Source organism: Aethalodelphis obliquidens, unplaced genomic scaffold (assembly GCF_003676395.1).
Source record: "Aethalodelphis obliquidens isolate GAN/ISIS:26980383/991018 unplaced genomic scaffold, ASM367639v1 scaffold83, whole genome shotgun sequence".
NCBI lineage: Eukaryota > Metazoa > Chordata > Mammalia > Artiodactyla > Delphinidae > Aethalodelphis > Aethalodelphis obliquidens.
Window position 1 is genome coordinate 6,661,004 of NW_020838027.1, and position 15,288 is coordinate 6,676,291.

Consider the following 15,288-nt stretch of genomic DNA (forward strand, 5'->3'; position numbering starts at 1 on the left):
CACAACCTATCTAGTGCCAAGTTTTTCGCATTTTCGTACTTTTTGTTGGTGATTTTGCTGTTCAAAATGACCAATAAGCGTAGCGCTGGAGTGCTATATAGTGTCCATAAGCACAAGAAGGCTGAGCTATATATGTGTTAGTTCATCTTGTTTGGGCATGAATTATAGGGCTGTTGGCAGAGAGGTCAATGTTAATGAATCAACAATATGAAATAAGGTTTCCCAGGACGACCTTCAAGATGGCGGAGGAGTAAGACGCGGAGATCACCTTCCTCCCCACAAATACATCAGAAATGCATCTACATGTGGAACAGCTCCTATAGAACACCCACTGAACGCTGGCAGAAGACCTCAGACCTCCTAAAAGGCAAGAAACTCCCCATGTACCTGGGTAGGCAAAAGAAAAAACAGAGAAAAAGAATAGGGATGGGACCTGGACCTCTGGGAGGGAGCTGTGAAAGAGGAAAAGTTTCCACACACTAGGAAGCCCCTCAACTGGCAGAGACGGTGGGGCGGGGGTGGGGGGGGGCAAGCTTCAGAGCCACGGAGGAGATCGCAGCAACAGGGGTGCAGAGGGCAAAAAAATTTGATCATTTGACCAAAATGCAGTGACCAGAGGCTGGCAGAACTCAACCCCATACATCCCCTAGCGTGGTCCAGTGTCTGCTAATCCAGTGTTCCTGGTGACATTGTAGAACATAACTTCCACGAACATGGAGACAGTAGACCGGATTAACATTCACAGGGCAGCATGGTGGCTAAGAGCATAGGCTCTGGAGGCCAGCTGTCTGGTTCTAAGTCTGCCATTTACATAGTGGTGTGAATTTGGATAACTCATTAGCCTCTTTGCATCTCAGTGTCCTTTTTGAAAATGAGGTACTAATATTAGTACCTATCTCATCATTGGGGTGTCGTTAGAGTTAAATAACATGCAGCCGATGAAGCACTCAGCACAGTGTCTGGTAGATGTCCTCAACGTGTAAGTTATCACTATTATTAATATTAATTTATATTTGAAACAAGAATGATCATGTTTGTTTAGGTAATTATAAACATAGACACATGCAGTTTTAGAATTTCAGAAGCTGCACAACAAAGAACATAATAACTAAAATGGAGTTACCATTCTAACACCATTTTTCCCTAAATGACTGACAAATATGGCCAGTGTAGAGAAAAACATTTCACCTGAAATGAGTATGCGTGCTTCTGTGATTTATAATAGGAAATATATATATCTTGATCTGTGCCCCTGGCTCCTAAAGCCCTTGTAAATTCCTAGGTGACAAGAGCATTAGGAGCATCTTTTGTTCTAGTATTTGGTCACTGACCCCAGTTTGTGACACAAGGGAAACCCTTGTAATTTCCTGGTGATAGGAGTGTCTTTTGATCCAATGAGGTGACTGGGTGGGCTCTTGGATGGCTCCTGGATAAGGGCTCGGGAGAGACCAAGCCGTGATTAGAAGCTTAGAATTTTCAGTCCCACCCCCCATGCTCTTGAGAAGGGAGAAGGACTGGAAATGAAGTTAATAATTGAACTTGCCTGTGTGATGAAGCCTCCAAAAAAATCGCAATAACATGGGGTTGAGAGAACTTCCAGTTTGGTGAACACATCCATGTACAGAAAGGGTGACACACCCCAACCCTACTGGAGACAGAAGCTCCTGCACTCAGGACCCTCCCAGATCTCGCCTTATGTAGCTCTTCATCCGGCTGTTCATCTGGGTCCTTTATCATATCCTTTAATAAACTGGTAAACCTAAATAAATGTTTCCCTGAGTCTGTGAGCCACTGTAGCAAATAATCAAATCCAAGGGGAAGAAAGTCATGGGAACCTCTGATTTGTAGCCAAGACAGAGAGAAGTTGTGGGTGACCTGGGGATCTACAACTTGCAATTGGCATCTGAAGTGGGGAGCAGTCTTGTGGAACTCAGCCCTTAACCTGTGGGATGTGACGCTATCTCCAGGTAGATAGTGTCAGAATTGAGTTAAATTGTAGGACACCCAGCTGATGTTGCAGAATTGTTTGATGTAGGGGGAAAAAACACACACATTTGGTGACCACAAGTGTCAGAAGTGAAGTATTCTGTGTGAAAGTAAAGGAGACACATGGGAGGTGGAGACCTGTGGTTTTCCCTGCACAGAAGGAAAAACTGGGTGGTTTTCAACCCAACATCATTTTGTATCACCACTTTCTTTGCCCACATTCTAGTGGAAATGAAATGGGGAAGAAAAGGCAAAGGATAAATGAAATGGAGAAGACATTTTCTAAATAATGCACAAATAGGATAGCTAACCTAAAAAATCCATCAAAATTTACTCAAAAATTTATCTACACTTAAAACATTTATGACAGCCATCTACCCCTCGATAATCTTGAATTCTGTCCCCCCTACAAAATTTTCTTATGCCTTCTTATTAGATCAGATAAACACAAACTGAAACCTAGTCCCTGGTCCATTTTGGGTTTCATGGAACTAAAGTCACAAAGGGTGTTCATGAAACACTCAGTTTACTTCCCCTTCAATCTCCCTTCCTTGGCTGACTGCCGTGGATACCTATTATACTAGAAAATCAATCATCAATAAATCAATAGAAGAAACAAAGTTTGCTAAATTTCCTTTAAACCACTCAGATTTGAATGATTCATCGTGCCAAATTTGGCTGGATTCTTTCAAGATCCAGGCATCAGTTCATCAGATATTTGTTATTATGGTTGGATTAACAGTTTTTTGTTTGTTTTATTTTATTTACCTTTCGACTGAATTACTTTAATTTCTGGGTGACTTTGTCCTTCAGTTTGTGCTCTTTGTGTTATTATAACTATGTGCGTAATTAGGCAGCTATACTATAGGGAGTAGAGAGTATGTCAGGTCTACATCCTTGAGGGCCATGGGTTAGAATTTGATTCGACAGAAAGGATGTAACTTAACAATGTAAAGGGAACATTCTGTAAATTATTTTCTAAGAGTCCAAGATGGGAGAATAGTTTTGATATGATAGGCAACTGGAAGCCACATTAGTTTTTTGACCTAATAACTGCTAACATTTATTGAACGGTTATGTGCCAGCAGTGTCTTAAGTGCTTTGCATGTATTAATTTATTTACTCCTAGCAGTCCTATAGAGTAGGTACAGTGAATATTCCCCGACTGTCATTGCCCAGCCAGGAAAACAGAAACCATTGTAGGTATTTCAAACAAGGTATTTAATACAAGGACTTGGTTGCAAAAGTGTTGGAAGGACTAGAGGAATAAAGGGGGAGAAGATAATATAACTTCAGGAAGGTACTTCCCTAAAATTGGAAGAGAAATACTCACAGGGCTGTAGCTGCTGCTGAAACCAGTAATCCTGCCAGAGCCCACAGTTGCCCGCAGCTGCCAAGGTCACACCTGCCATCTGTGTTACAGAAACCCACCAGAGTTGTCTGCTGCTGAAGGAGCCAGAAAATAAATGATCCCCCTTTCAATCTCTTTCTTTTATATTTTAATATTTTTAATGTTTATTCTATTTTATGATTTTGTTCTTTTATTTTTAAAACATATTTGCAAACTCTGCACAAACTAAACATCCATCAACGGAGGAATGGATAAAGAAGATGTGGTACATATATACAATGGAGTGTTACTCAGCCATAAAAAAGAATGACATGAGGCCATTTGAAGAGACATGGATGGACCTCGAGATTGTCATACTGAGTGAAGTAAGTCAAACAGAGAAAGACAAATATCATATGATATCACTTATATGTGGAATCTAAAAAAATGGTACAAGTGAACCTATTTACAAAACAGAAATAGAGTCACAGATGTAGAAAACAAACTTACGGTTACCAGGGGAAAGGGTGGGGAGGGATAAATTGGGGGATTGGGGTGGACATACGTACACTGCTATATATAAAATAGATAACTAATAAGGACCTACTGTATAGCACAATGAACTCTACTCAATACTCTGTAATGGCCTCTATGGGAAAAGAATCTAAAAAAGAGTGAACACATGTATATGTAGAACTGATTCACTTTGCTGTACAGCAGAAATGAACACAATATTGTAAATCAACCATACTCCAATAAAAATTAATCTCAAGAAAAAGAATCAAATGCAATGATTCCCTTTTCTCTTCACTTTCCAAGAGCACATGAACATGCCCCTCTGGCAGAGCCAGGGCAGACCCTGCCTGAGAGGCAGTCTCGGAAATGCAGTACCCAGGCTTCACTTAGAGAAATAATAAGGAAGAATGGGAATGGGCCTGAGTATCAATAAATAAAACCTGACACAATCCCTGTTTTGCAGGTGAGGAAATGAAAACAGAGTCTGAAAAATTCCTGTGCAGCCACACAATTAGTGGGAGCTGGGATTCAAGCTCAGGCTCTACGCATCTTCTGTTGCTCCCTGTGTGCTTTTTACTCCAGCCAGACCACTTTACCTGTGTCATTCACTCACGCTGGGCTTCCCTCCACCTTAATGTGTGTTTCCCCCTACTTGAAATGGGAGAATTATAGATTGTTAGATGTAAAAGAAACCTTAAAGATCACGCGAGCCAACCCTTTAATTTTACATCTAAGAAAAAAATTCTAGGTCAAGCATCCAGCCCAAGGTCAAGTATTTAGTTATGATTAAAACTAGAACTCAGATTCCTAATCTAGAGCAGTTTTCACAAGAATGTTCTTCCATGAAAATTTTCCAGCTAATTCTAACCTCCACCAGGTTTCATCACATTTGTCCTTTGCTAACTAGCCATAGCATTTGTCTATGTCATCCGTAGTTTTTGGCATTTGGTTATTTTTTCACTTAGAGTATAATTATACTTGGTCTAATAATGAATCTAATCATTTTTCGTCAAAGTCCTTAAGGACAGAAACTTTGTCATATGTTTATTTTTAATTCTCTCAGACAGAGCAGGCTAGAGATTATACAATTCTAAAATTTTTATTTTGGCCAAATGACTACAGATTTCCATCATTGAAAATGTAGAATTAATCAGTGACTCATAAAATGTTTTAATATGGCTGTGTTTGCAACATATATTCAAAATTTCACTCTTGCCAAAGCATCTGATCTCTGCTTAGAAACTTGTAATTAGATATTAAAAAGGAACAAAACAGAAGAGAATCACATAAATTCCCCCCAAGTTTTCCACATTACACCATAAAACTAGTACTTTATAAGAAGGGACAGAAGCCATCTAGAAATAGGAGCCCTATTCACAAGGTGTTTTCAGTAATTTCCTTCCTGATCTGAAAATCCAAGTAATACAGCTGGAAGTTCTCCAACTGGTTTTAATTGCTGTATAATCTTTAGAGAAAGAGGAATCAGTAAAACTGGATCCACACCAGAAACAACTTTAAAGACTCAAATTAATTCTTTGAATTATATTCAAAAGCCAACATCCTTTTCAACCAAACTTTCATTCATTCATTCATTGGTGCCCCAGACATGTATTATTCCAGGCATGGTAGTAGGCTCTGGAGATAGGCACAAAGTCTTGGTCTAGTAGGGCAGAGAGACAGATAAATTATTTTATAGCACTGTTAGTGTCTGTCAAATTTCTACCCAGCCTTAAAGCCCAGCTCAAGTGTTATCTCTTCAGTGCATTATCTTCATGTTTGTTTCAGTGAGAATGTCTTTCCCTCTTCCATGTTCCCAGGACTACCCTGCTAGCAGCCCTTACTCAATTATAATTATATATTTACATCTTTCATTGCTTCTGCATCTCCTACAGTGCAAAGCATAGTGTCTATATTAAGAGCAGAGTACTTGTTTATGATACTGAACTTAATGATAAAGACGTTACCTTTTGCAAATGGAATAGATACCCTCGCCACCGTTGATGAAAGTGTAAATTGGTGGAGTCTCTTTAGTGGGAAATGCCATACCTTTCAAAAATGTAAATTCACATACATAGATTTAACAGTTACAGTCCTAGGAAACTATTCTACAGAAATTTTCATAGATGTGTAGAATGCAAGAGTACTCATTGAAACATTGTTTATAACTGTTTTAAAATTTGATAAAAACAGAATATCCATGAAAAGGGGAATAATTGACTAAATGGTATAATATAGAATAATTTAAAAAGTGTGATGTGGGGACTTCCCTGGTGGTCCAGTGGTTAAGACTCTGCACTTCCACTGCAGGGGGTAGGGGTTCAATCCCTGGTCGGGGAACTAAGATTCCCACATGCGCTGAAATGGCCCAAAAACTAATAATAATAAAGATAGTAAAAGTAAACAGCTTGTCACCTCTTTCTAGAGAAGTCCCATAATTCTTGAAGAACCTGCCCAGACCTTATTTCTACCTTAAGACTTTCCTAGATTGCCCCAGGCTAAATACACCCCTACATGTTATTTTCTACTCTTTTACTTCTACTGCTATTTCTATCATTATAGTCTGAATTGTATTACAGGTGTTTTTTGTTGTTGTTGTATGGGTACATACTCTCACCAGACTGTGAATCTCTAGAGATTAGAACATAGTTTAATTCATCTGATTTTTGCACGACAAACTTCTTTGACACATATTAAGCATATAAGAGATATTACTTGAAATTCATTACATGGGGTTGTGCAGGTCATTCCCCCCAGTTACTCCCCACCCCCACTCTCACATACCATAGGATCATTTTTGTGCATTTCCAAAACAAAGCAAATCCAAAAACCTATAAAGTGGGAAGCTGATGTAAAAAGTACTCTCTCTCTAAGCATTCTCTGTGTCCTGCAGAAAATTTTTGAGAACCATGCTCTCCCACTTCTGTTTTTCTTACTTTTCTTACATGAAACATTTAGAAATGACTCACTTTGAAACTCTTTCTGTGGAGTCAGATAGTTGTCAAAAGTGTTGGGTTTAATTTATCATCAGAAACGAAGAGAGAGAGGAAAGAGGAGGTGCTCAGCAAATTTCCTAAACATACTTGACTGTGGTCAAGACAGGACTCGTGGAGACCTCCAGATCCATGCTGAAGTCTTCAGCTACTATCTCGGGTTTTTGGTAAGGAAACCTAGATACACCTGAAGACTTGTGCCCAGCTTGTTTTGCTCATTATTGATAATGGTTTGAGAGTCATTATTTTCTATTTCCCCTTATTCCTTCCCCAACTTTTATTTCTTTTGCTTTATTCCCATGTCCACCTTTTTCTTTTTCTAAATATTCCACATTCTATTTACCTCTGTTCTTAATATTTTCATTCTGGAACTAATATTGAATTTTTACATCATTTTTCCCTGTCTTAAACTGGCTGTTTCTCCTTCTCACCTTTGATTCCAGCTTTCTCCAATAGTTTTGTTTTCCAAATCATCGATTGCCTATTTTTTCTTTTTTTTTAAATAAATTTATTTATTTTTGGCTGCATTGGGTCTTTGTTGCTGTGCGTGGGCTTCCTCTAGCTGCAGCGAGCAGGGGCTACTCTTCACTGCGGTGCGCAGGCTTCTCCTTGCGGTGGCTTCTCTTGTTGCAGAGCACAGGATCTAGGCGCGTGGGCTTCAGGTGGGCTCAGTAGTTGTGGCTCGTGGGCTCTAGAGCGCATGCTCAGTAGTTGTGGCGCACGGGCTTTGTTGCTCCGCGGCATATGGGATCTTCCCAGATCAGGGCTCGAACACGTGTCCCCTGCATTGGCAGGTGGATTCTTAACCCCTGCACAACCAGGGAAGCCCCTGCCTATTTTTTCTTAATATATATATATTTTTTCCTCATTCCATTTCTCTTATTTATTTATTTTGCTCATTCCTTATTGCTACTGATTCTGTCATCATATCATTAGTTCTGATTCTGGAATCTATTTTTCTTTCCCTATCGTAGTTGAATTTTGGTTTCAGGAGTTTACTTATCTTTTTATTTACTTGTTGGCCAATTCAGTATTGAAAACTAAAAAAAAAAAAAAGGTTGAGGTACTTTTCAGCCAACACACTTGTTGAAATATAAAATGTTATCTTGCCCAGAAAGATTTTTAAGATTCTGATTCATATATACTTTCATTTCAAGACAGATACTATGTAATATTTAAAATGTAGCTCACGCCAGATGACTCAATTTCTTTGTATTGGAATTTTGCTCTTTTCAGTCTTTATCACTTCCTTATTATTCTTTATTATTGTGCGGCTCTTGGTGCCTTTCCCTTTATTAGCAATACCAAAGGCTTTTCAGTTATGTGATTATTTGTAGTAAAAAGAGTATTGGTCTGACAGTCATTGGACCAAGGATATGACAACCCTCTTAGTTGTGAATATGTAAAAGTCCCCTAATTTGCTGAGTTTCAGTGTCCAAAACTACAAAATAAAAATAGAGACAAGAAGAGATGATTGCTAACTTTCCTTTCAGTCCTAGAATTCTATGACTATCGGTCTCTCAATATTTTATGGGTCTATGCGTGAATATGTGTGTAGGACAATGGATCAGGGTAGCTGCCACGTACAAAAGCGAAGGAAGTGACCCTGACAGGACTTGAATATTGGAATAAGCAAGGTTACCAAACGGAGAATGAGAATCACTTCTTCTTTTTTAGTATTTTGTTGTCTTAGTTATTTTAACTTCTGCTAATCCCTATGGCAGCTTGTAAACTCAGCAGAACAGCTTCAAGTCACACAGTATTTTGGACTTCTACAAAAGGAAACATAAAATGCTGTTACAGCCAGTAAGAATTAGGAACTGGAAAACAAAAAAGGAAGTTAGAAGAGACAGCATCCTTACTGGATTAAATGGACAAGCATAAGAATTTTTCACTTAGTTGAAAAAGAAAAAAAGTTAACCCCCAAAATGAGCATCTATCCATTCAAGTAATCTTTAATTGTGCTAAATTCTGTGGAACGAGCATTTAGGAACAAGATTCTTTTTTACCATTATGAAACTTAAGGCCAGAATGATAGATAAGACAGCCACAAAAAGAATTATAGTACAAGATGAAATGCATCATTGCACAGAGAATATGATAAGAAGTTCAACCCCCCCACACACCCAAAAATAGGAGGCTGAAGAAATAGATTATGACTGGGATTATAAGAGAAGTTTCAAGGAAGATATATTTGAGCTTGATCTTAAAGAATGGCTAGGATTTCAACAGATAGAGATTAAAAATGGAGGAAAGAGGAGGTTAAGGTGGAGGATATAATTCCATATAGAAGTAAACAGCATAGACAAGGAATAGAAAATGGTATTGACTTGGAATAGTGAGTTGTTCAGGAAAGCTATAAAGTAGGGTATGTTTATGGGAATGTTGAAAATCAGGGAAGGGTAATGTCACAGAGGCCAAGAGAAGAAAGTGTTAAGAAGCCAGTGTATCAAATGACATGGATATTGTGGAGGATAAAGACAGAGAAAAAGGTGCTTGGGTTTGTTATCTAGAGTTCGTTCTAGCAGCATGATGGGGCAGAAGACCAATTACAAAGGGTTGTGAAGTGAGTGGTGAGAACAACAGACCCCAAAACAAGCCAGTATCCTTGAAGAAGAGAAACAATGCTACATTAAGAGACTTAAGAAACATGCAGTGTGATCCTAGACTGGATGTAATTGTTGACAAATCAGGTGTAAAGGATTGTTTTGGGGACAGCTGGAAAAAATGGATAAAGTCTGAGTATTCCTTACGGTACAATCTTACTGTATAATGTGGAGACTGCTAACTGATGAAAGTGATAAAAGAAAGCAGTTTATATAAAACAATATGCATTTACACCCATGTTCATAGCAGCATTATCCACAGTAGCTACAATGTGGAAGCAACTCAAATATCCATCGACAGATGAATGGATAAACAACATGTGGTACATCCATACAGTGGAATATTATTCAGTCTTAAAAAGGAAGACAATTCTGACACACACTACAACATGGATGAAACTTGAGGACATTTTGCCAAGTGAAATAAGCCAGTTACAAAAAGACAAATGCTGTAGGATTACATTTACATGAGGTATCTAGAGGAGTCAAATGCATAGAAACTGAAAGTAGGATGGTGATCGCCAGGGGCTGCGGGGAAAGGGAAGTGAGAAGTTGTTTTCTAATAGGTATCGAGTTTCGGGTTTACAAGATGAGAAAGTTCTAAAAATTGGCTGCACAATAATGTAAATATACCTAACACTACTGAACTGTACACTTAAAGATAGTTAAGATGGTAAGTTTTATGTTATATGTATTTCACCACAATTTAAAAAAATTTTAAACCAATATGCACAGTATAATCTAATTTTGTTAAATTTTGCTTAACAAAAAATATACATACATATAGTATACATGTATGTATGTGAAAAAAGATCCAGAAGGATGTAAATTAAGATACTAAAATAGTAATCCCTGACTAGTGGTATATGACATTTTTATTTTCTTATTTTTGCTTGCTTATGTTTTCTAAGTTTCTTCATGAATGATTTCTTTTTTTATTTTATTTTGTTTTGTTGGCCATGCCAAGTGGCTTGCGAGATCTTAATTCCCCGACCAGGGGTGGAACCTGCGCCTCTTTCAGTGGAAGCGTGGAGTCGTAACCCCTTGACTGCCAGGGAATTCCCTATCTCCATGAATGATTTCTGTCTCTGCAATAATCAAGCTATTTTTCTCGAGTTATACTCACAAAAAACAAATAAGAAAGAAATGATGAGTGGTAAGGAAATCAACGCAAAGAGGGAAAACAACTCTTGATAAATTTGACAGCAAAAGGAAAAAATGAGGTTGTATCTAAAAGACATGACTGAGGGAATTCCCTGGTGGTCCAGGGGTTAGGATTCTGAGCTTTCACTGCCGAGGGCCTGGGTTTGACCCCTAGTCGGGGAACTAGGATCCCACAGGCGGTGCAGGGCACGGCCAAAAAAGAAAAAAATTTTTTTAATGTTATTGAAGTATAGTTGATTTACCATGTTGTGTTCATTTCTACTGTACAGCAAAATGACTCAGCTATAAATATATATTCTTTTCCATTATGGTTTATCACAGATATTGAATATAGTTCCTTGTGCTCTACTGTAGGACCTTGTTGTTTATCCATCCTATATATACACTAGTTTGCATCTGCTAATCCCAAACTCCCAATACTCCCCTCCCCCACCACCCCCTTTGGCAACCACAGGTCTGTTCTCTATGTCAATACAGTAGATTTTAAATTGTCTTTCAGAGAATGTTTTTGTGTAATCCAATGTGAAGTCAGAAAATAAAACTGAAACAGTGTGAGGGTCTTTGTGACTCTACATCTTTATGTGGGGAGGTTAGAATTCTAAGAATATGCATTTTTTTAAGTTAGTTTTAACATTTTTGTTTATATTTTTATAAAAGTTTAGCAATGGAGTCTTTCTCTGCTGAGACCAATTCAACTGACGTACCATCACAGCCCTGGGATGAACCCCAAGTAATCCTCTCCATGGTCATTCTCAGTTTCACTTTCCTACTGGGATTGCCAGGCAACGGGCTGGTGCTGTGGGTGGCTGGCCTAAAGATGCAACGAAGTGTGAGCACCGTTTGGTTTCTCCATCTCACCTTGGCTGACTTTCTCTGCTGCCTCTCGCTGCCCTTCTCCCTGGTTCACTTGGCTCTCCAAGGACGCTGGCCCTACGGCTGGTTCCTATGCAAGCTCATCCCCTCCACCATTGTCCTCAACATGTTTGCCAGCGTCTTCCTGCTGACCGCCATTAGCCTGGACCGATGTCTTTTGGTACTCAAGCCAATCTGGTGCCAGAATCATCGCAACGTGGGGGCAGCCTTCACTATCTGTGGATGTATCTGGGTGGTGGCTTTTGTAATGTGCATACCTGTGTTCATATACCGGGAAACATTCACTATAGACAACCATAGTATGTGTGGCTACAATTTTGGTCTCTACAGATCATTAGATTATTCAGACTTCAACTTTGATCTACTGGAAAACGGGTCTCTTGACAACTCCATTGTTGAGCTGCCTGAAGAAACGGATGATAGGTTAGATTCTTTCTCTCAACAAACAAATGCTTGTCCCTGGGCAGCCACTGCTGGCCTCTGTTCTCAAATATCTCAAAGAACTTCTGGACATTCACTCCCTACGGATTCAGCTAGATTATCTGTTCAACATCCATATTATAATGTATTTAAACCAGCTGATGAGCTCTCAGCTACAATCCCCAGTGATTTTCCCATTGAAGATCACAGAACTAACCCACTGGAGAACTCTGATGCTTTTCTTCCTGCTGATTTAGACCTTTTCGCTAGTGCCTCCGGCAACTCCTCATACACATCGGAGCTATTGGAAGATTTCCAGGATGATGATTTCGGCCAATTTGCATACGGCCATCAAGTGCCAGCACCCCAGGTAGCAATAACCATCACTAGGCTAGTGCTGGGTTTCCTGTTACCCTTTATCCTCATGGTGGCCTGTTACAGCCTCATTCTCTTCCGAATGCGTTGGAGCCGCTTCACCAAGTCTCGGAGCAAAACCTTGAGAGTGGCTATGGTGGTGGTGGCTGTCTTCCTCGTCTGCTGGGCTCCGTACCACGTTGTTGGAACCCTCTTACTGTTTATTGACCCAGAAACTCCCTTTGGGGAAGCTCTGTTGTCCTGGGACCACGTGTCTCTTGCTTTAGCATCTGCCAATAGTTGCTTCAATCCCTTCCTCTACACCCTTCTGGGGAAAGATTTCAGGAAAAAAGCAAAACAGTCCATGCAGGGAATTCTGGAGGCAGCTTTCAGTGAGGACTTGACACACTCTACCAGCTGCCCCCCAAAGAAAGTCTCTTTGGAAAAAAACAGTATCAGTACAGTTGTGTGAAAATATGGAGCAGCTGACCCAACCAGAGGTTCTTAGGCATTCACCCAGCGCATCATATTTCTAAAAAGACAACAGAGATAGGGAGCAGGGCATTTCAGAAACTGTCAGAGAATCAATCCAGAGGGTCTTAAAGTGTGGTCCCAGACTAGTGGCATCGGTATCACCTGGAAAGTTGATAGAAATACAAATTCTCCAGCCCCACCAGAGACTTGCTGAATCAGTCTCTGGGGGTGGGGCTCAGACAGTGTTTTCCCAAGTTCCCTTGTTTCGGATGAATGCTAAATTTGGGAAGCATTGTAAAAATTAGTCTATTTCTATCTCAAACAAAGCCACGTGAAATAAATGCGAAGGCAGTCTCCTTTAAAATGTTTCCATCATTAAATTTCTTTCTAATTTCCTTCCAGATTCAAGTTAAAACCATTTCTTCTAGTCCTACCTGAGTGAAAGGTGATCATTTATTCTATGGCTTTGTTGTGGTGATGGTGGTGGTGATAGTTTTAAATGAAAAAAAAAAAGGTGCAAAAAGAAAGTCTATAAAAACAAGGAGTTATGAGTCTGAGTCTGGAGCAGAGTACAATGCCAGATGCCTGCAACTTGGAATACTCCTGGATACAGGACGTAGGAATTCTGAGTTTCCATTATTACAACTAAATAAGCGTCTATTGTGTAAAGACAGACTACTTAGGCATCTAAAGACTTTCTCATGAAACAGTATGTAAGCCACAGTTCGGGGAGTTCTCTCTTCCCTCTGTTTGCTCTATCTGCCTATTGATAGAATCATCTCTCTTTCATTCCTTTTCTTAAGCTCCTTAATTCCCTTATTCCTCCCCTGCCTCTAAATCTTCTTCCAGACTTTATGCCTCTAATAACCAATAGTTTCATAAGATGCAAATTACTCCCCTCCTCTAGCTCCACATTGGTACTTTCCAAGAAACTCATTTCAAATGAAAGGAGAAAGACGGTGGAGGATAGGGCAGCAATTCTTGAATTCACTGCAATGTAACTGAGTACCCTCTGGGCACGTTATCCAACTTTAAAAGAAAACATGACTGTAGGTGTGTATCTTTCATGCCGTAATTACCAGATATATCTTCGGGTTTTTTTTTTAATTAATCTTTATCTTTACCAAAGTAATACATGCACATAACTTAAAGAGAACCTAAGGCTCATAATGAAATCTAACAGGTTTCCTGCCCCACTCTGCCCAGCCCCTCCTTCCTCCCACTCCCACTTCCCAGGGATAACCTTTGAAACGATTTTAGATGTTTCCTCTGATATTCACCATGATAGTTCTAAGTCATGACCTTATGCTGCTAAGTTTTCGTAGACGTATAAAATGACTTCTTGTTTTGAAAGACGACGATTTTTATCCAAACACATTCATATTTTTTGTTTATTCAGCATCCCAATATTCATTACCCATCATCCTTTAAATTTGTTCACGATCACACATTTTCTTCTACTTTGTCGACCCATTCCAACCCCCCTTCTCTTTCTCTTTCTCTTTCATTTTTTTCAGAAAACATTAGTAAACCCCCATCACCTCATTTTTCTCTGTATATAAAGTTTTATGTGTTAAACCTCTAAATTTTCAGGTTTTGTTTGTACTACAACATAGCCTCATCTGTGTACAGTGATTTAATCTGAAAAATAGAAAATGAGATGTCTTAGACTTTACAAGGCACTATCCTTTGTTCAGTGGTTGAGGGGAGGGTCTGGACTACAAATAAGTTATAAAGTACTATGTGGAAAAGTGTCAAATCACTAGGAATGCTTTCAGTTGTGCAGTAATGATATCTGACATGATGTGAGATTTGCCATGCTACCTTCCAATTTAATCTGATCATATATTTGATGTGAATAAATGCTTTATTTCTGAATGTTTCCTTGCAAGGCTGAGAGATTCATGGATCCTTTTAATTGTTTGACTCTCAGAATATATCATAACCTCTAAACATACGGCAAATATAAATCTCATAGTGGGTAGCTGTAGGCTTACTATAATGATGATTAGCTGGGCTTCTGGAAATCCCAACATTTCTCATGGGACCCTGGGTATAAGTCCCTAACTTCTAGGGTTACTGTATAGGATACCAGGGTGAATGATTCTGGCATAGTTATAAAGATTCAATAGTTCAATAGTTGACATTTCTGGACTCCTTTTGCGAGTTCTATTTACCCTGGAAATGTATTCTGAAGAAATCCCTACCATTGGAATTCCCTCATTTCCAATGGAAAACTCTGGCGAGTACCTGTAAGTGTTCACTGGGAGTCCCAGAGGGGGACCCAAGTCTTCCTCAAATTGTAGGATATTTAATCTTTAAAATATCCCAGAATGCAAGCAAGATGGCTTAGCCCACACATCAAGCTGCAAGGGGGCACTGCCTCTCCCAACGATATTTCGCTATATTTAATAGCATTTGAAAAAAAGAATGTTAAAGGCATGCTTTTAATTCTTTTTTCCCATCAATCTTACCAAGAATGTCAGGGTCAACTAATCAAACCCAGTGAGGGGTGGTGAGGGGGGCAATAGAAGACAAATGCTTTCACATTTCTCTTTTCCTACCCTGGCAAAAA

At 39.3% G+C, this 15,288-nt stretch overlaps 1 protein-coding gene across 2 annotated transcripts; it reads left to right on the forward strand.

Annotated features, from left to right (window-relative positions):
* The first annotated feature begins 484 nt into the window (after window positions 1-484).
* C3AR1 (complement C3a receptor 1) lies at window positions 485-14,608 on the forward strand. Of its 2 annotated transcripts, none has more exons than XM_027093193.1 (2): window positions 485-3,702; window positions 11,250-14,608. In XM_027093193.1, the coding sequence occupies exon 2, from the start codon at window positions 11,257-11,259 to the stop codon at window positions 12,709-12,711; it is 1,455 nt and encodes a 484-aa protein (XP_026948994.1). In that variant the 5' UTR covers window positions 485-3,702; window positions 11,250-11,256; the 3' UTR covers window positions 12,712-14,608. The 2 variants fall into 2 exon arrangements, with proteins under 2 accessions (XP_026948994.1, XP_026948992.1); XM_027093191.1 differs by lacking the exon at window positions 485-3,702 and adding an exon at window positions 6,678-6,989.
* The last annotated feature ends 680 nt before the right edge of the window (window positions 14,609-15,288 follow it).

Coding starts and splice junctions, on each gene's coding strand:
- C3AR1 (XM_027093191.1), top strand. CDS start 6,955: ATGCTGAAGTCTTCAGCTACTATCTCGGGTTTTTG. Junction 6,990..11,249: donor GCTACTATCTCGGGTTTTTG/GTAAGGAAACCT, acceptor TTTTTATAAAAG/TTTAGCAATGGAGTCTTTCT.